General features: G+C 40.1%; 1 protein-coding gene across 1 annotated transcript in view; it reads right to left on the bottom strand.

Moving 5' to 3' along the window:
• The window catches only part of LOC128057588 (ATP-binding cassette sub-family C member 4-like), a 286,799-nt gene that overhangs the window by 207,126 nt on the left and 54,598 nt on the right, over positions 1-25,075 (bottom strand). Inside the window, exon 4 of the mRNA XM_052650036.1 lies at positions 3,315-3,539. Coding sequence (XP_052505996.1) covers positions 3,315-3,539 — 225 coding nt within the window. The remainder of the gene's footprint in view (positions 1-3,314; positions 3,540-25,075) is intronic.

The following is a 25,075-nucleotide window of genomic DNA, read 5'->3' as shown; positions in this document are numbered from 1 at the left end:
CTCAATTATGTCAGACTCTTTGCAACCCCATAGACTGCAGCACATCAGGCTGTCCTGTCCATCAACGATTCCTGGAATTTGTTCATACTCATGTCCATCGAGTTGGTGATGCCATTCAACCATCTCATCCTCTGTCACCCCCTTCTCCTCCTGCCCTCAATCTTTGCCAGCAACAGGGTCTTTTTCAATAAGTCAGCTCTTCACATCAGGTAGCCAAAGTGTTGGAGTTTCAGTTTTAGCATCAGTCCTTCCAATGAACATTCAGGATTGATTTCCTTTAAGGTTGACTGGTTTGATCTCCTTGCTGTCCAAGGGACTCTCGAGAGTCTTCTCCAACTCCACAGTTCAAAAGCATCAATTCTTTGGCACTCAGCTTTCTCTATGGTCCAACTCTCCTATGCCTACATGACTACTGGGGAAAAAAAAAAAAAAACATAGCTTTGACTAGACCTTTGTTGTTCTTCCAAGGAGCAAGCGTCTTTTAATTTCAAGGAGGTAATCACCATCTGTGGTGATTTTGGAGACCATCCTCCAAAAAAATAAAGTCTGAAACGGTTTCATTTTTTCCCCATCTATTTGCCATGAAGTGATGGGACTGGATGCCATGATCTTTGTTTTTTGAATGCTGAGTTTTAGCCAGCTTTTTAACTCTCCTCTTTCACTTTCATCAAGAGGCTCTTTAGTTTCTCTTTGCTTTCTTCCATAAGGGTGGTGTCATCTACATATTTGAGGTTACTGATATTTCTCCAAGCAGTCTTGATTTCAGCTTGTGCTTCATTCAGCCTGGCATTTTGCATGATGTGCTCTGTTGTCGCTGCTGCTACTAAGTCGCTTCAGTCGTGTCTGACTCTGGGCGACTCCATACACGGCAGCCCACCAGGCTCCCCCATCCCTGGGATTCTCCAGGCAAGAATACTGGAGTGGGTTGCCATTTCCTTCTCCAATGCACGAAAGTGAAAAGTGAAAGTGAAGTCTCTCAGTCGTGTCCGACTCTTAGCGACCCCATGGACTGCAGCCTACCAAGCTCCTCCATCCATGGGGTTTGCCAGGCAAGAATACTGGAGTGGGGTGCCATTGCCTTCTCTGGATGTGCTCTGAATAAAAGTTAAATAACAAGGGTGACAATATACAGCCTTGACGCACTCCTTTCCCAATTTGGAATCAGCCCATTGTTCCATGTCCAGTTCTAACTGTGGCTTCTTGACCTGCATACAGGTTTCTCAGGAGGCAGGTATGATGTTCTGATATTCCCATCACTTTAAGAATTTTCCAGAGTTTGTTGTGATCCACAAAGTAAATGGCTTTAGTGTAGTCAATGAAGCAGAAGTAGACGTTTTCTGGAATTCTCTTGTGTTTTCTATGATTCAACGGATGTTGGCAATTTGATCTCTGGTTCCTCTGCCTTTTCTAACTCTACCTTGAAAATCTGGAAGTTTTTGGTTCATGTACTGTTGAAGCCTAGGTTGGAGAGTTTTGAGCATTACTTTGCTAGCATGTGAAATGAGTACAATTGTGCAATAGTTTGAACATTATTTGGCATTGCCTTTCTTTGGGATTGGTATGAAAACTCACCTTTTCCAGGGCTGTGGCCACAGCTGAGTTTTCCAAATTTGCTGGCATACAGAGTGCAGCATTTTAGCGGCAGCATCTTTTAGGATTTGAAACGGCTCAGCTGGAAAAAAGTGGTCCACTGGAGAAGGGAGTGCAAACCAGTTCAGCATTCTTGCCTTGAGAATCCCATTAACAGTATGAAAAGGCAAAAAGATTTGACACTAAAAAGTGAACTCCCCAGGTCAGTAGATATCCAACGTGCTACTGGAGAAGAGCAAAGAAATAGCTCCAGAAGGAATGAAGAGGCTGAGCCAAAGTGAAAACAACGCCCCATTGTGGATGTGTCTGGTGGTGAAAGGAAAGTCCAATGCTGTAAAAAGCAATATTGCATAGGAACCTAGAATGTTAGGTCCATGAATCAGGTTCACATAGCCCAAAGATTAACAAGACTCTGCTCAAAAAAGGATGAGGAAAGATATCTTTAATTTGCTGAGAAAAGTATTCCTAAAAAATAGAAGCTCCAGATAAGTAGCAACCAAGTAAAAGAAGTGCTTGTTTTCATTTAAACTGCTTGGTTTTATCTTTCAATGAGGATTCTGTTTATTTTTAATGAAATATATATATATATTAATGTGCATAACAAGATGTTTGACATAAATGTACACTGGGAAATGATTACTGTATTTAAAACAGTTAACATATCCATTGCCTCATGTAGTTATCTTTCTGTGTGTGCAGTGAAAACACTTATAATCCACTCTCTCAGAAAATTTCAAGTAAACAGTATGGTTAAATAAGGATTTTTTTTTAATGTAACAGCCCAGAACAAAGAGATATCTAAGATCTCGTTTATCAAGAGCTCTCCTGCACATGACACCGGTGTATCTGTGGCAGTTCATTTGTAAAGACATTTGAAATACTTAACTCCTTTTATACTAGATAAGACTAGAGTAAAATATAGAATAATTTTATAGCATTTCTCAATACAAAAACACTAGAAACATCAAACCAGATTTTATTAAATCTGCTATAATGCATACTAAAAAAAAAGCAAATATTGTATTAAGAAAATAACTTCAATGAATAGCAACATAAATACCCTCTAAAATTGCTAAAAACAAATGAAAATTTCAAGTGTTCTCCCAAACACTCAACAATTTTCTTTAATATTATCATAAACAATCATAACTACAGAATCTCATGAGTGAGTCTAATTTGGCACAGATTTCACTTCTATTTTTATTTAGTAAGCACAATTATATTAAATATGACTAGATGCATCATGTAAAATATAATCATTTATTTTATTAAATACATATTTTTCTCCTAAATTTAATGTTATAGATACAATCACTGAAGTCACTTTTAAACACAACTTTGATGTAAATGAAGGTTTAAATGAAAAACAACAAAATTTCCATGAATACCACAATAAGATTTAGGCAAGAAAACATTGAAAATCAGTTTAATAACTTTGATACCTATTTTTTAATTAGATTTCAATATAAGTTTAATGGGTATTATGCACCAGCCTATGCATAAAGTTATCAAAGGCAGCCCTGGTCTGATCTCCAAACAAAACTTTTCATTAAATATTGGTAAAGTTTGCTCAAACAACAACAAATTGGCTTGAAACAAATATCGAGTATCTCTGGTAAGGAGTAAATGACACCAGTTACAAAATTTTTAGTCTACAGAGAACTTTCCCAAAATGCTTCTGATTCTTCAGAGGAGGTACAAACTTTTGTACCAATGACACTTACCTTGCAGTAAATCATATGGCACATGGCTACTCTTAATCTCATTCCTATACGCTGAACGTAATAGAAGAAAAAGTGCACCAGAACTGCCCAAATGACAAGGCAGACATTCATTACAGCAGTGTAGCCATAGGCTTTGAACAAAGCCCCAGAATCAGAGGGATCAAACTTTTGAAAGTAAGTAAGTAAATCCTCAAAATATGTAGGTAACAGTACTCTGAAGATTTCCTAAAAGAAAAGGAAAAGAAACCTTAATTAGAAATATAAGCCATACCAGTTTTTCTTATCACAAGCTTCGTTTTTTTTTTATTTAATTTTTGCTGTGGTTCAGTTGCTAAGTCATGCCCATTTCTTTGTGACCCCCATGGACTGCAGCATGCCAGGCTTCCCTGTCCTTCACTATCTCTCAGAGTTTGCTCAAACTCATGTCCATTGAGTCAGTGATGCCATTTAACTATCTCATCCTCTGTCACCCCCTTCTCCTTGTGCCCTCAATCTTTCCTAGCATCAAGGTCTTTTCCAGGGAGTTGACTCTTTGCATCAGGTGGCCAAAGGATTAGAGCTTCAGTATCAACATCAGTCCTTCCAATAAATACTCAGGATTGATTTCCTTTAGGATTGACTGTTTTGATCTCCTTGAAGTCAAAGGGACCCTTTTGAGTCTTCTCCAGCACCACAGTTTGAAAGCACTAATTCTTCAGTGCTCAACCTTCCTTACAGTCCAACTCTCACATCTATACATGACTACTGGAAAAACCAAAGTTTTGACAATGTGGACCTTTACAGATTATGGAGTAGAGTTTCCTGTGCTACACAGTGCTATCTGCTCACTGTCTGATGCTTTGCAACCTTATGGACTGTAGCCTGCCAGGCTCCTCTGTCCATGGGATTCTCCAGGCAAGAATACTGGAATGGGTTGCCATTTCCCCCTCTAGAGGATCTTCCTGACCCAGTGATCAAAATCACATCTCCTGCATCTCCTGCATTAGCAAGTGGATACTTCACCACTAAACCACGTGGGAAGCCCCATGCTATACAGTAGGTCCTTGTTAATTATTAGTATCAATTTCATATATAGTAGTGTGTATATATTCACCTCAAAGTTCTAATTTATTCCTCCCCCTGCCTTTCCCCTTTGAAAACTGTGTTTGTTTTTGAAGTCTGTTTGGAACAACATTTATTTGTATCATTTTTTTTCGATTCCACATATAACTGATACCATATGATATTTGTCCTTCTCTATCTGACTTACTTTACTCAATATTATCATCTCTAAGCCCATGGGTGTGGTTACAAATGGTATTATTTCATTCTTTTTGGTGACTGAGTAATATTTCATTGTATATACATACCACATCTTCTTTATCCATTTCTCTGTCAATAGACTTTTATATTGCTTCTAGACTATTGTAAATAGTGAAGCAATGAACACTGAGGTGCATGTATCTTTTCAAATTATGGTTTCCTCCAGATACATGCCCAGTAGAGGGATTGCTGGATCATGTGGTAGTTCTATTTTTTAGTTTTTTTGAGGAACCTCCACTCTCACCAACAGTGTAGGAGGTTTCCTTTCTCTCCACATCTTCTCCAGCATTTATTATTTGCAGACTTTTTGATGATGGTTATTCTGACTGGTGTCAGGTGACAACTCATTGTAGTTTGATTTGCATTTCTCTAATAATTAACAGTGTTAAACATCTTTTCATGTGCTTTTTGGCCATCTGTATGTTTTCTTTTGAGAAATTTCTATTTAGACTTTCTGCCAATTTTTTTGATTGGGTTTCTTTAAATATATATATTGAACTGCATGAGCTGTTATATATTTTGGAGATTAATCCCTTGTTAATCACTTCATTTGCAAATATTTTCTTCCATTCTGTGGGTTGTCTTTTCATAAAAGGAGAAATCAACATTGGCACAAGAATAGTGGGGGACTTCAGCACTCCACTTACATCAATGGACAGATCATACAGACAGAACAATCAATAAGGAAACAGAGGCCTTAAATAATATATTAGACCATATGGACATAATTGATATTTATATGACATCCTATATGAATGCAGCAGAATACACATTCTCCTCAAGTGCACATGGAACATTCTCCAAGATAGCTAAGATGCTGGGCCACAAAGCAACCCTCAGTAAATTTAAGAACACTGAAATTATATCAAGCATCTTATCCAACCACAACATTATGGATTACAAATCAACTACAAGGGAAAAACTGTTAAAAAAAATAATAAATATGAAAGCTAAATAATATCTTACTAAGCAACCAATGCATCACTGAAGAAATCAAAAAGGAAACCAAAAAATACCTAGAGACAAATGAAAACACAATGATCTAAACCTATGGGATGCAGCAAAAACAGTTCTAAGAGGGAAGTTTATACTAATACAATCTTATCTCAGGAAATAAGAAAAATCTCAAATAAACAACTTAACCTTACACCTCAAGCAACTAGAGAAACAAGTTAAAAAAAAATCAAAGTTAGGAGAAGAGAAAAAATGATAAATATCAGTGCAGAAATGAATTAAATAGAGATAAAGAAAACAATAGAAAAGATCACTGAAACTAAAAGCTGGTTCATCAAAAATATAAATTGATAAGCCTTTAACCGGACTTATCAAGAAAAAAAGGAAGAGGGCTCAAATCAACAAAGGTAGAAATGAAAAAGGAGACGTCACAATGGACACTAAAGAAATACAAAGAAATATGAGAGACTACTACAAGCAAATATATGCCAATAAAGTGGACAACCTGGAAGAAATGGACAAGTGTTTAGAAAAGTAAAACCTTCCAAGATTGAAGTTTGAACCAGGAAGAAATAGAAAATATGAACAGACTAATCATAAGTACTGAATTGAAACTGTGAGTAAAAACCTCCCAAAAAATAAAAGTCCAGGACCTGATGCCTTCACAGACAAAGATACCATGAAAAAAGAAAATTACAAGCCAATCTCACTGATGAGCATAGAAACAAAAATCCTCAACAAAATACTAGCAAATCAAATCCAACAACACATTAAAAAGATCACACACCATGATCAAGTGGGATTTATCTCAGGGAGGCAAGGACTCTTCAGTATATGCAAATCAATCAATGTGATAGATTATATTAACAAATTGAAGAATAAAAGCCATATGATCATCTCAATAGATGCAGAAAAAGCTTTCAACAAAATTCAACACCCATTTATGATAAATACTCTGCAGAAACTGGGCATAGAGGGAACTTAACTAAACAAAATAAAGGCCATATGCCACAAACCCACAGCTAACATACTCAATGGTGAAAAGTTGAAAGTATTTCCTCTAAGATCAGGGACAAAAAAAGGATGTCCATTCTTGCCACTCTTATTCAACATAGTTTTTAAAGTCCTAGCCACAGCAATCAGAGAAGAAAAAGAAATAAAGGAATCCAAATTAGAAAAGAAGTGAAATTTTCACTGTTTGCAAATGACAGGATACTATACATAGAAATTGCTAAAGCTGCTACCAGAAAACTACTAAAGCTCATCAGTGAATTCAGTAAGCTTTCAAGAAACAAAATCAATACCCATAAATCTCTTGCATTTCTATACACAAACCAGCTTCACCTTTACTGTTAGCATATTAAAATGGCATTTTCACAAAATGCTACACTCATGGCTAATCTAAAAGAAAAATATAGAGATCCAGTCTCTTCTATAAGACAAGAAGACAATAGCTTTAAACTTAAGCCAAAATTTTTCAAGGTAATAAATCCTTGGTACATTGTGTTTGGCACACTGTGGATGCTCAATAAATATTACATCCAGTGTTTAAGAACACACTTAGTAAAACACCAAGTGAGTCTTTGCCTAAGATGAATGAGGAAAAGGTAACAGAAGAAGGATAAGAAATTTGCTTCCATATGAACAAGCCCTGCTGATAGCCTGCCCCTGCGCCCTGTAGTCTCAACATTCCAGCCCGACAGAAAGTCAAGATGGCTCATTTAGGCAAGACACACTCCTGCTATCATTTTCTGCTTTAAGAGCCTTTATGAACTGACACATTGGCACAAAAACAGATCCAACCTTTCCCAGCCAGAATTTCACATGTCAGCAGATCAAGATATCTGACTTTAGCTTTTGTTGGAGTATCACAAATAAACCAGGCTTGGGAGGTTCCCAGACTCTCAGCTCCAAGTGGCACTGCATCAATATATCTCTAGACCTTAGAAGCTGGGATGTTCCTTGGAGTTAAAAATTAAACACAGCAGAAGACAAGCTAAAAATAAAATATCCATGGTTCTCCATCAGCCACACACTGCAGGTGTTGGTTTGGAAGAAATGATTTCTTCCCCAGAGCAAAAATTTAAAATACTAAACCAATCAGCTGGGAGGCATTAGGGCTTAACTCCTGAGTAAGATTTACAGAAAGCAATTGTCTTTCCCCCAAAGAAATAGCAACAGTTGCCCACCCTGCCAAATAGCCACTCCACCAAACATCCTACTACTTCCTCCCTGTAGTCACCCCTTGAGAAAGTACCCTTTTTCCCCAGCAAGGAAAACCAAACTCTCAACACGAATTCAAGTCACAAAAAGTAAACACTTAGTTCCTCAACATCATTTCCTCCACAAACTTGTCAAAAGACAGAATGCCAAAAGTTTGGAAATCTTTCTGCAATTTCATTTGAGACAAATTTTTCCTTTTAAGCAATCTCCTTACTAACACAGACAAGGTAAATAACTGACAGGCCTACTTTGATAGTCTCTTCTGTCTATCTGAAGTTGAGGAGCCCATGCACAAGAGGAAGGGAAAGTAGAATCCAAAACACCAAACATAAGACAAAACTAACAAGCATTTTCTGCTCAGCCAACTAGTACCCAATCAGGATATTTACAGAAAGCTATCCTCATCGCTCAAATGGGTGTGACATTGAACCCCAACACTCCTGTTTTGTTGCACGCACATGTTCACACCTTGCATCAACTGCTTTGTCTTCCAAGAAGTCATAGAAGTTTTCATCTACTATAGAGAAGTAGGGCTTCACCAAAGGCTCAGCATTAAAGAATCTGCCTACAATGCAGGGGATGCAGCAGGAGCTGCAGGTTCGATCCCTGGGTCAGGAAGATCCCCTGGAAAAGGAAATGGCAACCACTCCAGTATTCTTGCCTAGAGAATTCCACGGACAGTGAAGCCTAGCAGGCTACAGTCCATGGGGTTGCAAGAGTCAGACAGGACTTAGCAACCAAACAGCAATAATAGAGAAGTAAGCGAATAATGCTTAGTTGAATATGAGTAAGATGATCAAATCAGAGCAAGATGCTCAGTTCTCAAAAGCACAGAGGCTGACTATTACCTTTCCAGCATGCTTCATCATTCATTCCAAGGTGCATGAAGAGCTTAAAAGAGCCCCTCATACAATGGATGGTAAAACAGACTTTTTATATATAAAGCGTTTACTGAGGTGGAATGGGAGGCTTGCACAGAGAAGCAAGAAAGTCAAACTGGACACATGCACAGTTCCAGCCCAAGTATGGCCAAGGACAGCCCAATGCTGCAGCCTGCAAACCTGGGGCTCTCCACCAGAAGCTCAGTACCAACACCTGCCTTCCCAAACTGTCCTGAAACTTATGATTGTCTCTGGGAATCACTGTTGCCTGTTACTCAGTGCTTTGTTTGAGCCTAACATTGGTGTGATTATAAAAGAAAGTAAGAGCAATATCACCCACCAAAGAGCATACCAACTGATGCAACAAATTCAGAAAAAAAAATGCAAATAAAGGTATATCTGTAGGAGATTTCTGGAGATTACGAGTGAAATGACATAAAACATACAAGACATACAAAAGACAGACAGGACACCTCTCTGGCCAGAGGAACAACTGGGCAAACTAATTGCCATTTATTATTATAAAGCCCTCCTTAGGCAGAATTCCAGACTGTAAGAATAAGCCTTTTTAGTACAGTGCAGGTGCATACATGTTATCGTATAGCAAAGGGGAGTGAAATCTCTGTCTACTGAAGAGTCTGCCCAAAGCCCTCATCTCCTTCTTATCTCAAGAAGGGAATGCTCCCTGGTTTGCAAGGGACCATTAAACTCAAGGCTGTGTCCAGACTCTTTGGCAGAATGCCTCGTATGCAAGGACGCTCAGCCTGAGCAGAGAGACCCGTTTGCAGGCACATCTCTGCTACCCTATTAACCCTTCATACATCATTACTGCCTAAGTGTCAGAATTTTTATACTAAATGATATCATTTAATAACCCAGTTGAAAAAAACAGTCTCATTAAGGAGTAATGCCAGTTCATGGCCCATAGCTTCAACTCCCCTGTCTATTCTTGATCCTGAACCTCAACTAGTATGAAATACAACAGCTGAGAAAATATTCACTATCAAACCTGAAACTAATCAAATTAAAATTTTCTGGATAAGTAGGAACAAGGACAAAAATTACCCCATAAATCCTTCACTTTTGACACCAATCTATGACCCAGTGAAAATTTTTTCCACAAAGCAACTGAAAATAATTTTATTCCTTCACAAGTATTCTTCACAACTGTAAAACCATACAAGATTTTTTAAAAGAGCCCAACTTAATTCCACAATGCTCATCATTCAAAGTTCTCTGAGAGTCTCAGAGTCTCTGATGCAGACATTTCTTGAAAGAGTCCTTCGTATTCAGCCTCCTAAAAGCATCATCTGTTTGACCCCATGTCTTGGTTCAGGGGAACTTCTTACACGTTTGATGATAGAACTTCCTCAGTGGGTACAATGCCTCCTCCATGTTTCCCCATGAAACATTTCTTGCCCAATTGCATAATCTTTGATTTATGAGGAAAAAAAAAGAAAACACAGGATATAGAAATAAGAAATCAGGCAAAGAAAAACTGCTTGAGTCAAATATAGGCAGAAAAGAGCGAGTTTGTGGGAAAATGAATAGGCAGTTAATCTTTAAAAATGGGGAAAACACCAATACAGTATACTAACACATATATATGGAATTTAGAAAGATGGTAATGCTGACCCTGTATGCGAGACAGCAAAAGAGACACAGATGTGTAGAGCGGACTTTTGGACTCTGAGGGAGAGGGTGGGATGATTTGGGAGAATGGCATTGAAACATGTATACTATCATGTAAGAAACGAATCGCCAGTCTATGTTCGATGCAGGATACAGGATGCTTGGGACTGGTGTACGGGGATGATCCAGAGAGATGATATGGGGTGGGAGATGGGAGGGGGGTTCATGTTTGGGAACTCATGTACACCCGTGGTGGATTCATGTCAATGTATGGCAAAACCAATACAGTATTGTAAAGTAAAATAAAATAAAAATAAATTTTTTTAAGTAAAAAAAATAAAAATGGGGAGCAGGTGACAAGAGTAGAGTTTAGAAAGACCCAGAACTAAGGACGAAAAGCAGTGAATCTGGGGAAATCATAATCATCAGGATCCTAGATATACCTTCACTCCTGTTTTACACAGTGGTCTTCATCCTGACTACACCTTAGCATCACCTAGGGGAGCAATGCAGTTAAGAGCACTCAAAGGACTGAGGCCCGCCTCCAGAATCTGGTTTATGTTCAACTGGTTAGGGATGGATCCTGATGTTCCCTCTCCATGGTCAATTCTGGGTACAGGAACTAATCCCATGTAAGTATCTGCTATCCTCCTCTCCCACAGTGTCATGGCATTTGAGCCTAGAAAAGCTACAGACCTACTTATAAGTACCAAAAAAGCTGACTGGATTGATAGGTGGATTGATTGGTTGATTAATTGATTGGCTGTGCTTGGTCTTCATTACTGCAAATGAGCTTTCTGTAGTTGCAGCAAGCAGGGGCTACTCTGTAGTTAAAGTGCCCAGGCTTCTCAATGTGGTGGCTTCTCTTGTCTAGCATGGGCTCTATGTGTGTGGATTTCCTTAGTTGTGGCTCCCAAGCTCTAGAGCACAGGCTCAGTAGTTGTGGTGCAGTGAGGCTTAGTTGCCTTGTAGCATGTGGAATCTTTCCAGACCAGGGATATAACCAGTGTCCCCTGCACTGGCAGGCAGATTCCTAACCACTGGAGCACCAGGGATGTCTACCACAAAGGGTTTTAATCAGAATTCAATGTGACATATCATACTTCCAAGAAAAACCCTTATGACCCCAAGTCCTGAGATTCCAATGATGAAATTAAGACCTTTCTGCACATTAGGAAAAATTGAGTGTTCAGAAAGCACTACATTCACAAAATGAAAAGATAAATCCAAATGGGTTTGTTAAGTTGCCTCTAAAAGGAGAAGGTATTAGAATGGAACAAGGATATCAACCTTTTTTAAAAAGTAGCTTCTTCTGTTGCTTTAACTTTGGAAGCATGAAAACATTATACAGAATTATAATTATAAAACAACTAATTTTTTTAAAAGCAATTCCTAAAATCTCAGATTAAAATGAAACAAAAGTAACTAAATATATACTCATCCAATTGGTTGGCAGAGCTATATTAAAAATAACTATTCTTGATGAAAGTGAAAAAGTTGGCTTAAAGCTCAACATTCAGAAAATAAAGATCATGGCATCTGGTCCCATCACTTCATGGGAAATAGATGGGGAAACAGTGGAAACAGTGTCAGACTTTATTTTGGGGGGCTCCAAAATCACTGCAGATGGTGATTGCAGCCATGAAATTAAAAGACGCTTACTCCTTGGAAGAAAAGTTATGACCAACTTAGATAGTGTATTGAAAAGTAGAGACATTACTTTACCAACAAAGGTCCGCCTAGTCAAGGCTATGGTTTTTCCAGTGGTCATGTATGGATGTGAGAGTTCAACTGCGAAGAAAGCTGAGTGCCGAAGAATTGATGCTTTTGAACTGTGGTGTTGGAGAAGACTCTTGAGAGTCCCTTGGACTGCAAGGAGATCCAACCAGTCCATCCTAAAGAAAGCAGTCCTGGGTGTTCATTGGAAGGACTGATGCTAAAGCTGAAACTCCAATACTTTGGCCTTGTCATGTGAAGAGTTGACTCACTGGAAAAGACTCTGATGCTGGGAGGGATTGGGGGCAGGAGGAGAAGGGGATGACAGAGGATGAGATGGCTGGATGGCATCACCAACTCGATGGACGTAAGTTTGAGTAGACTCTGGGAGTTGGTGATGGACAGGGAGGCCTGGCGTGCTGCAATTCATGGGGTTGCAAAGAGTCAGACACGACTGAGCGACTGAACTGAACTGAACTGAAAACAAAATAATTTGAAAATGTACCCTCTGTGTGATATATCTACTTAAAGAGAATATGAACTGCAAAAAATTCTAAAACTGTTTTGAGAAGTCACATTATGGGTGATAGTGTTCATATCATAAGGTAAAACACTTGAATATAATTATATTGTTATCATTGAAAACTGGGATTAGATACGGGACAACAGAGAATAGATGACAGGAAAAAAAGAGTTATGTTATAGATTTAAGAGAAATGAGATGAATAAAAAACACTAATGTCCTGAATCTGATTTGAATTGGAAATACTCATGTAGACTGATGATTTGTTTATCTTAAAAAAAAAAAAAAAAGTATTCTACAGCTTCCCTGGTGGTCTAGTGGTTAGGAATTCAACTGCCAAATGCAGGGGACTCTGGTTCTATTTCTGACCCAGGAACATTCCACATGCCAGAGTGTAACTAAGCCCATGTGCCACAACTACTGAAGCCTGAGTGCCCTAGAGCCTGTACTCTGCAAAAAGAGAAGCCACCACAGTGAGAAGCCCACACACCACAACTAGAGAGTAGCCCCCATTCGCAGCAACAAGAGAAAAGCCCACACAGCAAAAAAGACCCAGCACAACCAAAAATAAAAATAAACCAAATTTAAAAACTGTTAAATGTATTCTCTCTTTGTCCAATCAAAAAGCTGAGAAGCAATAACCACTAAGCAGCAAGGAGCAACTCTAGTGCTCAGACTATAAACTTTAGATACCATTTCCCACCAAAAGGAGCCAGAGTTGCTTGAAGAAATGCTGATATCAGGGCTGGGGGAAAAGCTGTACAAGATGAACTAGAAATATCTTGTCACACCAGAAAGCAGAAAAGGCTAGCTAAGCCTACTAGAATATGTACAAAAGACTTAGGACCCAACCTGGATAGACTCCCACTGGCCAAAGATGGCCAAAGGTTGGCATAAGCATAACAACTGTAATCATCATAACAACTGAAGCACATCAGAAATGCTTAAATACTTGGGACTTCACAAAACAAACAAAATAAATAACAACAACAACAAAATTCATTAGCCCCAGAGGAGAAGCAACTCACTATTTTGAAAACTAGTTTTTAAAAAGTAAAAAAACAGGCAGTTCAAGATGGCAGAGTAGAAGGACATGCACTCATCTCCCACTGCAAGAGCACCAAAATTGCAACTAACTGCTGAACAACTATTGACAGGAGGATGCTGGAACATACCAAAAAAAAAAAAAAGATACCCCACATCCAAAGACAAAGAAAAAGACAAAGCAAGACAGTAGGAGGGACACAATCACAATGAAATCTAATCTCATACCCATTGGGTGGGTGACCCACAAGCTGGAGAACAGTAAAACCAAAGAAGTTCTCCCACTGTTGTGGAAGTTCTGAATCCCATGTCAGGCTTCCAAGCCTGGAGATCTGACAAAGGAACTGGGACTCTCCAGGGAATCTGACCTAAAGGCCAGTGGAATTTGATTATAGGACTTCCACAAGACTGGGGGAAACAGAGACTTCAGTCATAGAGGGCACAAACAAAATCTCATGCACACCAAGACCCAAAGGAAAGGAACAGGGACCCCACAAGACACTGAACCAGGACTACCTGCTAGCATTGGAAGGTCTCCTGTGAAGGTGTGGGTTGGCAGGGGCTTACCACAGTGTCAGGGGCACTGGAACGAGCAGTCCAGGAAGGTCCCCCTTGATGTAATCCCTCTAGGAGGTCACCATTAACCCTACCATAGACCCCTACCAGACCTCAGGGCTGGGTCACTTCAGGTCAAACAACTACCAGGGAGGGAGTGCAACCCCACCTTCATCAGATAATTGGATTGAAACTATACTGAGCAAGGCCCTGCCCACCAGAGCAGGACCCAGTTTTTCCCACCACCAGTCCTTCCCATCAGGAGGCTTACACAAGCCTCTTTGCCTCCTCCATCAAACAGAAGACAGAAGAGGCAAGAAGAACTATCATCCTACAGCAGCTAAAACAAGAGCCATACTACAAAATATCAATCAAGATGAAAAAGGAGAAAATTATGTCCCAGATGAAGGGACAAGATAAAACCCCAGAAAAACAACTAAATGAAGTGGAGCTAGGCAACCTTCCAGAAAAAGAATTCAGAATAATGATAGTGAAGATGATCCAGGATCTTGGGAAAATAATGGAGAAGATGCAATAAATGCTTATCAAAGACTTAGAAGAACTAAACAAACAGAGATGAATAATACACTAGAAGGAATTAATAGCAGAATAACTGAGACAGAAGAATGAATAAATGACCTGGAGGACAGAAAGAATTAAAAGAAATGAAGACAAAGAGACCTCTGGGACAACATTAAACATGTGAACATTTGCCTTATAGGGGTCCCAGAAGGAGAAAAGAGAAAGAAAGCACATGAGAAAATATTTGAAGAGATAATAGCTGAAAACTTCCTTAACATGGGAAAGGAAATAGTCAACCAAGTTGAGGAAGCATAGAGACTCCAATTAGTATAAACCCAAGGAGGAGCACACCAAGAAACATAGTAATCAAACTGATAAAAATTAAAGACAAAGATAAAATATTAAACATTATAAGCATCACTTCACTTCACCAAGAAAAAAACAACAAATACAAGGAAACTCCCATCAGGCAATTGCTGATTTCTCAGCGGAAACTCTACAAGCCAGAAGAAAATGGCACGATATATTTAAAGTGCTCAAAGGGAAGAACCTACAACCAAGAATACTCTACCCAGGGAGAGTATGGAGAAATCAAAAGCTTTTCAGATAAGCAAAAGTTAAGAGAATTCAGCACCACCAAACCACCTTTACAACAAATGCTAAAGGAACTTCTCTAGCCAGGAAACACAAGAGAAGGAAAAGACCTACAGAAAATAAACAAAAAGAAAACAATGATAGGATCAAATCCACCAAACAAAAGACACAGACTGGCTGAGTGGATGAAAATATATGCATATGTGCACTTCCAATTACCACATCACTCCCTGACCCCTCAAATTGTATGTAATTATTTTATATTGCTAATACTTTGGCCACCACATGCGAAGAGTTGACTCATTGGAAAAGACCCTGATGCTGGGAGGGATTGGGGGCAGGAGGAGAAGGGGACGACAGAGGATGAGATGGCTGGATGGCATCACCGAATTCTATGGACATGAGTTTGAGTAAACTCTGGGAGTTGGTGATGGACAGGGAGGCCTGGCATGCTGCGATTCATGGGGTCACAAAGAGTCTGACACGACTAAGCAACTGAACTGAACTGAACTGAACTGAATAGACTTCCCTGGTGGTTCGGACAGTAAAGAATCTGCCTGTGTGAGACTCAAGTTTGATCCCTGGATTGGGAAGATCCCCTGGAGAAGGGAATGACAACCCACTCCAGTATTCTTGCTTGGAGAATCCCACAGACAGAGGAGTCTGGTGGGCTACAGTCCACAGGGTCACAAAGAGTTAGACATGACTGAGCAACTAAGACTTTCACATCTTTCTTTCATTTTATATTGTTAGGTTAGTTGTGGTTTGCAATTGTAATTATCTTTTATTTTTTTATCTGGCTACTGATTGTGAAAACTGATAAACATGTTTTGCTATTGTGATTATGTAACTAGTACTCAATGCCATTTTGTCATGATTGGTCAACAGAAAAATAATATTCTATATCACAAAAACTGCAATTTAATAGAAAAACTTGTTACCACTTTTTAAAATCCAGATGCATATCAGAATTATCTTGGAATTTTTCAAAAAATACAAATGTATAGGTATTGCTTTTTTTTCTCCAGAGCTTTAGGTATATCTCTAATGAGCAGCCATGTTTAAAAATAACTGGACTATATGATGATCCTTTACTTTTATCTAATTTTTTTCACTTTTTCTATTTCATATTCAGTGCTCCAATTTTATTTAGTTTGTATTTTCCAATTTCTCCATCTCTGCTTTTGTTTTTGATGTTCTTCCTCAACCCTTTATCAAGTGCAGTAGGAAAGCTTTTGTATACATAAATAATATGTATAATATATATATATTTTAGAAAACATGAACTTTTGTCTAGCTAAAAATTTTATGACATTTTGATTCTACTTGTTTGACTTAGTATGGATAGAATGCTAGATTTCTAATTAAAAAATAAATAAATAAATACCTGAAAAGCAACAAAGGTTTACTGTATAGCATAGGGAGCTATAATCAATATCTTATATAACCTATAACAGAAAATAATTTCAAAAATAATATATGCATATATGTATAATTGAAGTATTCCCTTGTGGCCCAGCTGGTAAAGAATCTGCCTGCAATGTGGGAGACCTGGGTTCGATCCCTGTGTTGGGAAGATCCTCTGGAGAAGGGAATGGTAACCCACTCCAGTATTCTTGCCTAGAGAATTCCATGGACAGAGGAGCCTGGCAGGTTACAGTCCATGGGGTCACAATGAGTTGGACAGGACTGAGTGACTAACACTACTATATATAATTGAATCACTTTGCTGTACATCTGAAGCATTGTAAGTCAACTACACTACAACAAAGCACATATATTTAAAGGAAAAAAAAAAGAGAGAGAGACTTCTCTGGTGGTCCAGTGGTTAAGACTCCACACTTTCAATGCAGAGAACATGGGTCTGATCCCTGGTAGGCAACAAAGATTCCACATGTCACTTGGCTTGGCAAAAATAATAAAGAAGGGGGAAAAAATGTTTTAAGTTAAAAAAATAAAAATTTTCCCTGCCATTCCTATACATACTATCAGTTCAGTTCAGTTCAGTTCAGTCGGTCAGTCGTGTCCAACTCTTTGCGACCCCATGAATCACAGCATGCCAGGCCTCCCTGTCCATCACCAACTCCCAGAGTTCACTCAGACTCATGCCCATCAAGTCAATGATGCCATCCAGCCATCTCATCCTCTGTCGTCCCCTTCTCCTCTTGCCCCCAATCCCTCCCAGCATCACAGTCTTTTCCAATGAATCAACTCTTCGCATGAGGTGGCCAAAGTACTGGAGTTTCAGCTTTAGCATCATTCCTTCCAAAGATATCCCAGGGCTGATCTCCTTCAGAATGGACTGGTTGGATCTCCTTGCAGTCCAAGGGACTCTCAAGAGTCTCCTCCAACACCACAGTTCAAACGCATCAATTCTTCGGCGCTCAGCCTTCTTCACAGTCCAACTTTCACATCCATACATGACCATGGGAAAAACCATAGCCTTGACTAGACAGACCTTAGTCGGCAAAGTAATGTCTCTGCTTTTGAATATACTATCTAGGTTGGTTATAACTTTTCTTCCAAGGAGTAAGCGTCCTTTAATTTCATGGCTGCAGTCACCATCTGCAGAGATTTTGGCTCGGAGTAACCAAAGAGTTAACAATGACAAGTGGCTCTTTATTTTAGATAATAAATGAAAGAGGTAAAAATTAGAATTAGAACGTCAACATTTTTTCATTCCTAATGAGTTAATGAAACTTGAGTAATGATCATGAATAGTTCCTAACATCACACACACACAAAAAGAGAAGACTTCATCTACTTTATAAGGGAGGTGCACAACCCTACAAGCCTACCTCCTATAATAGAGGGGCAGGGAAATCCTAAATGAGTCAGATCAGCTTCTAACCACTAACTTAAGGTGCCAGAAAGTGAAAGTGTTAGTCGCTCAGTCATGTTCAACTCTGTGACCCCATGGACTGTAGGCTGTCAGAGGAACATGTTAAAAGACACAGGGAGAGAAGCAATCAGCCAAATCCAGACTGTGGGAATCTCTCCAGGACAAACAACTTGGTTTCTTCCATTTAAATAATAATAATAAGTAAAATACAGAGCTGAGAGGAAAGAGACAAGAGGTGGAGGGGAATAGAAAGTAACCCATGCAACCTCTGTCAACCAAATGCACCTTTTTTGATTCTGCTTCAGACTACAAGGCAGGGGGAAATAGGACAACTGTGTGCAATGGCTCGATATTGATGATATTAAAGTTAATATTTAGGCATAATAATGGGAATAGAATTATATAAAGGGACAATTCTATATCTTTTCAAGATACAGACTAAAATATTTACAGAATAGAAATGATGCGATATCTAGGTACTGCCTCAAAATAATTTGGGGAAGTGAGAGTCAAGGTTCAGATGATTCAAGACTGCTCATGAGTTGGGAACTGCTGAAAGTGACTTAGGATGACATAGAGGCTTATTTTCCCTCTACCCTCTGAGTTCTTAGCTAACACTCCCTGTAATAAAAGACAGAATAACAGAGAAAAAGAAACAGAAGTTTATTGATATGCAGACCTCCTATATACCTGCAAGATACTCAGGAAAACCGAGTAACTCCTGGCTCAATTCACTACCTTAAATACCATCTTGAGCTCAAGAAAAACAGAAAAGTGAGGTAGTACTTATGAGAGATTAATAGGAAAAGCAACAGGGTGGGACTGGTTGTGTCATGCAGATTTAAGGCTTCTGGAAGACTTCTCCATTGACAGGATTCTTATGTGATTCAGAGCCATCTTTCTGGTACAAAGAGGGAGACACCCTTATGAATGGAGATTCCCTTTATCAGTGTAAATGTCCCTTACAGAAGGTTAGCTTATACTCTGTTTTCAGAGCTTCTAAAAAAAAAAAAAAAAACTCAGCTCAAAATAATCCAAAGATGCATATTCTAGGCTGACATATTCTGCTGCCCTATAATCCTATGCTGTTTTCGTATTTTTGAAATATTCTTGAAACTCTATGTGGCACACCTGAAACTAATACAATGTTGTAAGCCAATTATACTTCAATTTTTTAAATTTTTAATGCTATAATAAAAACTTATACATGCTTTTAAAAACAAGTTGAAAGTGGATTGAAAAGATAACCTTCATTTATTGAAGGAGGACACAGAACAGGCTCCATCTTGAAAGCAGGACTCCATCTTGGGCCAGATTGTGGACTTTGAGCTATATGCCCAGTATCTATGGAAACAACATACCAATGGAAAACCAGACCCACCCCCCCCACCCCCCACCCCCCGCCCAGTGAAGGAGCCTCAGGACCTGTACCTAGACTCTCCAGTCGCCTAAAAGAATGTACTAATTATCTCTGTAACAGAACAAAGTTTTAAATCCCATTATGCTTATCAGGGTATAACCACAGGCCTATTGATAAATGTCTACTGTTTAAATATCTAGGCTTATGACACATGAATCATGGGATAACTTTGATCGTGTCTCTCTTTCATCTTGTCCAGACTAGTTTCAAGGAATTTGGGGAGGTGGGTTTGAGCACGTATACTTAGGGTATAAAAGGTTTTCGCAAAAACTGGTCAGGGTCCTTGGCTAAGAGGAGACTCTGCCTTGGGCCCGCCAGTGTAATAAACTGCACTCCACTATCTGGATTATCCTTCTGGGTGAGTTTGTTTCCCAGAACGTGTGGCTACATTATGACTCAAGGTCATCACTGTGGATATTACTAATACCAAATGGATAATATAAACACTCAAGAACCAGCAGGGTACACACAGCAGGTTCCTGTCCATTTGGCTCAATGCTCCTTCCTCCTGTCCCTTACTGTGTTGTCCTCAATGGTTGCTCTCACCCCACTGTACCTTTTTTACCACCAGCCCCACTCTCTAGTCTTCTCAGTTGAGTGGAGGTGAGGAACATTTAGAACAAAAGGTTGGGAAATAAATGTAAAGACCAAGTATAGCTCTTGGGGAACCAGCTCTCAGTCAAGGCAGAAACCTTACTATGGGACTCAGAGGTTTCTGTTTATTTCTTGCCCATCAGTTAAGCTCCAAAGTGAAGATATACACAAATATATGTGTAAATATATGCTTCATACAGCATCCACCTGGCCCAGAGACCATCAGCAAAAGTGACTTCAGACAGAGACCAAGTGACTGGGTAACCAGGCAATGCTAGGCCATTTCTAAGGGTCATGAGAATAGGACATAACTCCCGGCCACTCAACGCCTCTTAGAGAAAGGGACGGAGTGAACCCACTCTGGCTGTCTGAGATCATCCCACTTACACAGCAGCAGGTGGAGACCTCACCTCTCAGAGAGAAGCGCTGATAACCTGGGAGGTGGTCTCTGTGTCTCTGGCCCAGGCAGAGGCTTCAGCTCCTCCTCTCCACCCTGAGGGCCCTGGGCAGACAGAGACCTGTCCACCCAACCTGCTATCTGTATGGAGGTGCACACAGGGGCCAGGCATGCTGGGAGCTCTCTGGCTATTCTGTCCTAATTAGGAGTGACCTACAAGCACACCAAATTCAACATTAGTCTGGTACTTGTTTCTCTAAGCATTAAAGGGATTCCTAATATTCACAGGACAAAGGTTTTCATAGTTTGAATCCTAACCCTAAAAGCTTCACCCTGAACTGGCATCATCTGCCTCTTCTTGCTGGTGCTGCCCATAGTTATGGTTGGTAATAGCACACTGCTTGGGAATCATGGATAATCTGCAAGGCATTCTGTGTACCAGAGGAATTAAGAGAGCTGGAGGTCACAAAGAAAATCTGTTTATATTTTAAAGAATCCTGGGTTCAGTTTAGATCTTCCACTATCTAAAATACAAAGACCAGGGACTTCCCTGGTAGCCCAGTGGTTAAGACTCCACAATTCCAATGCAGGAGGCAAGGGTTTGATCCCTGATCAGGGAACTATGATCCCATATGCCAAGTAGCATGGCCAAAAAATAAAAATAAATAAATAAAACAAAATATGTACTATGCTTTTCTAAAAAAATATTAAAATAAAATACAAAGACAGGAAAGCAGCATAGACAGAAGATCACAAAATGGGAAGTTATTTCATGAAACCAATTATTTAGCTTTCATTCCATCTAACTCAGCAGATTTAATCACTGAAAACCCAAACACCACCTGCAAATCATTTCTGAAATGTGGCAGACTCTAGCTTTTTTATAAGAAATAACTTCTTTCTAACTTTTCCAAACAGCAGGGGGTCAACAGATAAGTCTAGGAAAACAGAAGTATTTGTGTTGGATTTCAGGCTTCTTTTAGCTGCCAGGGGAAATATTCAACGTTTACTTCTCATTGAGCTTTACTGTCCCAAAACTTCTTGAACTTCACTGCATCAGAATGAAGAGTTCTTCCATTATGATCCTAATCAGGCCAGCTGGTCCTACCCAGCCATCACCCTAAGACCTCAGGCCTGGGGCACACACTGTGTGCAGGAAAGTGTATTCAGACATCAGAGAAGGAGAACTTCTCCACATCCCAGTAACTGACCTGGGGTTCTCATTCTCACTGAGCAAATGTGGCTCCAGATTCACAGAGATACCAGCTCTTTGCAAGCTTCCAGGTACTCTAAGTAACAACATTGATGATATGGGCAGAGATCAATTCCTCGAAGTCCCAATGTTGTCATGTCCAAGAACCATTACCTTCCTACTAAAGGAGCCAATATGTAAGACTGTGGATGGTTATTTAGAACTTAGCTCACCAGGTCAGTTACAACCTCTTCCACTTGGGGATGGTAATGAGGGAAAGTGGCTTCCTAAAGGGCTCCTGGCCCACCTGAACAAAGCATGACACTGCTGCTAATATTGTCAACACCTAGTCACTTCAGGAACCCGGGATTCAATCACCTTGGTTCCACCCTCATTTATGATCCCCAATCTGACTTTCTGTTCCAGGGAGTTCCTAGTATCCTATTTCTTATACTTAGGCCAAGGTCAGGATGCATGAGTCTGAGACCATGAAAACAAAGCTCTTAAGATGAGCCTTCCTGACCCTGGATGAGCTCTCAGTCATTGAGATGGTCAGGCTCAGAAGTCAGAGCACTTGAGAGGAAACCTCAGTCTGTCCATGATTCATGTGACCATAGGCACATGATATAACTGCTGCTGCTGCTGCTGCTACTGCTAAATCGCTTTAGTTATGTCCGACTCTGTGTGACCCCACAGATGGCAGCCCACCAGGCTCCCCCATCCCTTGGATTCTCCAGGCAAGAACACTGGAGTGGGTTGCCATTTGCTTCTCCAATGCATGAAAGTGAAAAGTGAAAGTGAAGTCACTCAGTCGTGTCCGACTCCTAGTGACCCCATGGACAGCAGCCCACCAGGCTCCTCCATCCATGGGATTTTCCAGGCAAGAGTACTGGAGTGGGGTGCCATCGCCTTCTCCCATGATATAACTGCTTGGTACTAAATGTCCTTTCTCCTAAAATGCAGGTAATATAATACCTATGAGTTAGTTGAGTTAAGCAAAGGAATAAAACTTTTACCACATATAAAGTACTCATAGAAGTTCCAAATTATAGTATTTTTCAAGTATACTTAATACTATTATTACTATACTACTAATAGTACTGCTGTGGCCACCATCACAACTACTGAGTATGAGCCCCTTTACTGCTACTAGTACTTCTAGTACTACAAAGGATGAGCCCCCACATCTGCAAGGTCCTTGACTTCCCACTTCTCTGCCATGACCACCCAACAACCGACCTCCTGAAAGAGGAGCCAGGGCTCCACCTTATGCAACCTCAGGCCTGGCCTTCCTGGAAGTATTTTTGGAGATAAACAATTTTGGAATCAACACTCCCCACTGCCCTTCCCAAGGCACTGCAGTTATCTAGGTGGTCTGTGCCCTCTCAGAGGTAGCACTCTGCCCCACATACCTGTCCCATCCTCTGGCACAATGACCAACCCACCTGTGTCATCAAGGAGAGCTCTATCTCCCAGAACTAGCCAGTCATCTGTGAGCTGACAGATTCTCTGGTTTCTCCAGTTGTATGGGGCAGACTTCACCTACCAAGCTGCCTACTGCTCCCAGTGCCCTTCAGTAAAACAGAGTCTTTTTCTTTCCTTTTTCAACCATGCCATGCAGCATGTGGGATCTTAGTTCCCCAAACAGGGATGGAACCTGCATTGGAAGCATGGCATCTTAACCACCGGACCACCAGGGAAGTCCAACAGAGCCTCTTAAGCAACTACATAGCCTACCTGTAAACCACCTGACCTATCCCCTTAACCCCAACACAGTGGGCTGATGACAACCCACCACCTTCTCCACGTAAAACACCTCTTTCTCAGCAACTGCATCTTCCATCCCTGCTGCCCTCACACTCTCACAGGCCGCCTGTGTCCCTAAGGCAGGGCTAAGGGACCACGGAGAGCACAAGCCCCCCAGGGGGGCCTGCAGCAAACCCCCAGCAGGCTCAGCCAGAACAGGGTGCTGCCAGCACTGTGTCCCCAGGTGGACTGTCCTCTGGGGGATCTTGACCCAAGCCCTTTAGGGTCATGGAGGTTACTACCTCATGGCTTCTGCCTTTGGTCTTCCCTGTACATCCCTTCCTTCACCCTCTGCCAATGCCAGGCTCCCAGACTCCACCTTCAACCAGCAATCCACCCCCGCAGCCAGGAACAGGAACCAGCATGGGTGGCTCACAAATTCTCCACAATTCACAGTGAAACTGGAGCTCCTCCCAATCAGGGCCTTTGGCTTCAGATACCCAGCCCACTGGGAAGGGGGCAGCCAGGAGAATGGATGTGCTCTTGGGAGCTCTGGGCAACTTCAGCTGAGATGCAGAGATCTGGATTCTGTTCCCCTTGAAGAGGAAGGGGTGACAATTACCACTTTAGGAAAATATTTATCAGATGTGATCTGATCCACGTGACCCAACTATCTCACTACTGGGCTTATACCCAAAGAAAACTATAATTCAATGTACAGTAAAAAAAAAAAAAAATCACCACAAAATTGTAAAGTAATTATCCTCTAATTAAAATATATTACTTAATTTTTTAAAAGACACATGAATCTCAATATTCACTGAAGCACTATTTAAAATGGCCAGGACATGGAAGTAACCTAAATGTCAATCAACAGAGAAATGGATAAAGAAAATGCAGTACATCTATACAGTGGAACATTACTCAGCCAAAAAAGGAACAAAATTGGATCATTTATAGAGATGTGGGTGAACCTAGAGAGTGGCATACAGAGTGAAATGTCAGAAAGAGAAAACAAATATTGTATATTAATGCATATAGGTAGAATCTGAAACAAACAATATAAATGATCTTAATTATAAAGCAGAAATGAAGAAATTTATGGATACAAGGGGGAAGGGGAGATGGAATGAACTGGGAAAGTATGATTGATATATCTTCACTACTATGTATAAAATAGATAGCTAATGAGAACCTACTGTATAGCGCAGGGAACTCTACTCAATGCTCTGTGGTGACCTAAATGGGAAAGAAATCAAAAAAAGAGGCAATGTATGTGTTCATATAGCTGATTCACTCTGCTGTACAGCAGAAACTAATTCAACATTGTAAAGCAACTATATTCCAATAAAAATTAAAAACAATTATTTGCTGAGAACTTGTGCTATTGTAACTGGGAAGAGTCAATTTTGATTCTTCCATGATAGATCTGTGTCTTAGGCCACATTTGTTGTTACAGTCACACATAATGGCCTGCCTCAGAGAATCCTGCCCCTCTGCCTGGCTGTTAAACGAAATTGCCTTTGTTCAGAACCCTGTCCACCTGTAGATGGCAGGAATGAAGAAATTAACACATCCCCCTGCCTGAGGCTTGCCATTCTAGGAGATACTTGCAAGATTAAAT

This window comes from Budorcas taxicolor, chromosome 12 (genome assembly GCF_023091745.1).
Source record: "Budorcas taxicolor isolate Tak-1 chromosome 12, Takin1.1, whole genome shotgun sequence".
NCBI lineage: Eukaryota > Metazoa > Chordata > Mammalia > Artiodactyla > Bovidae > Budorcas > Budorcas taxicolor.
This window is presented reverse-complemented; position numbering and strand designations above follow the sequence as displayed.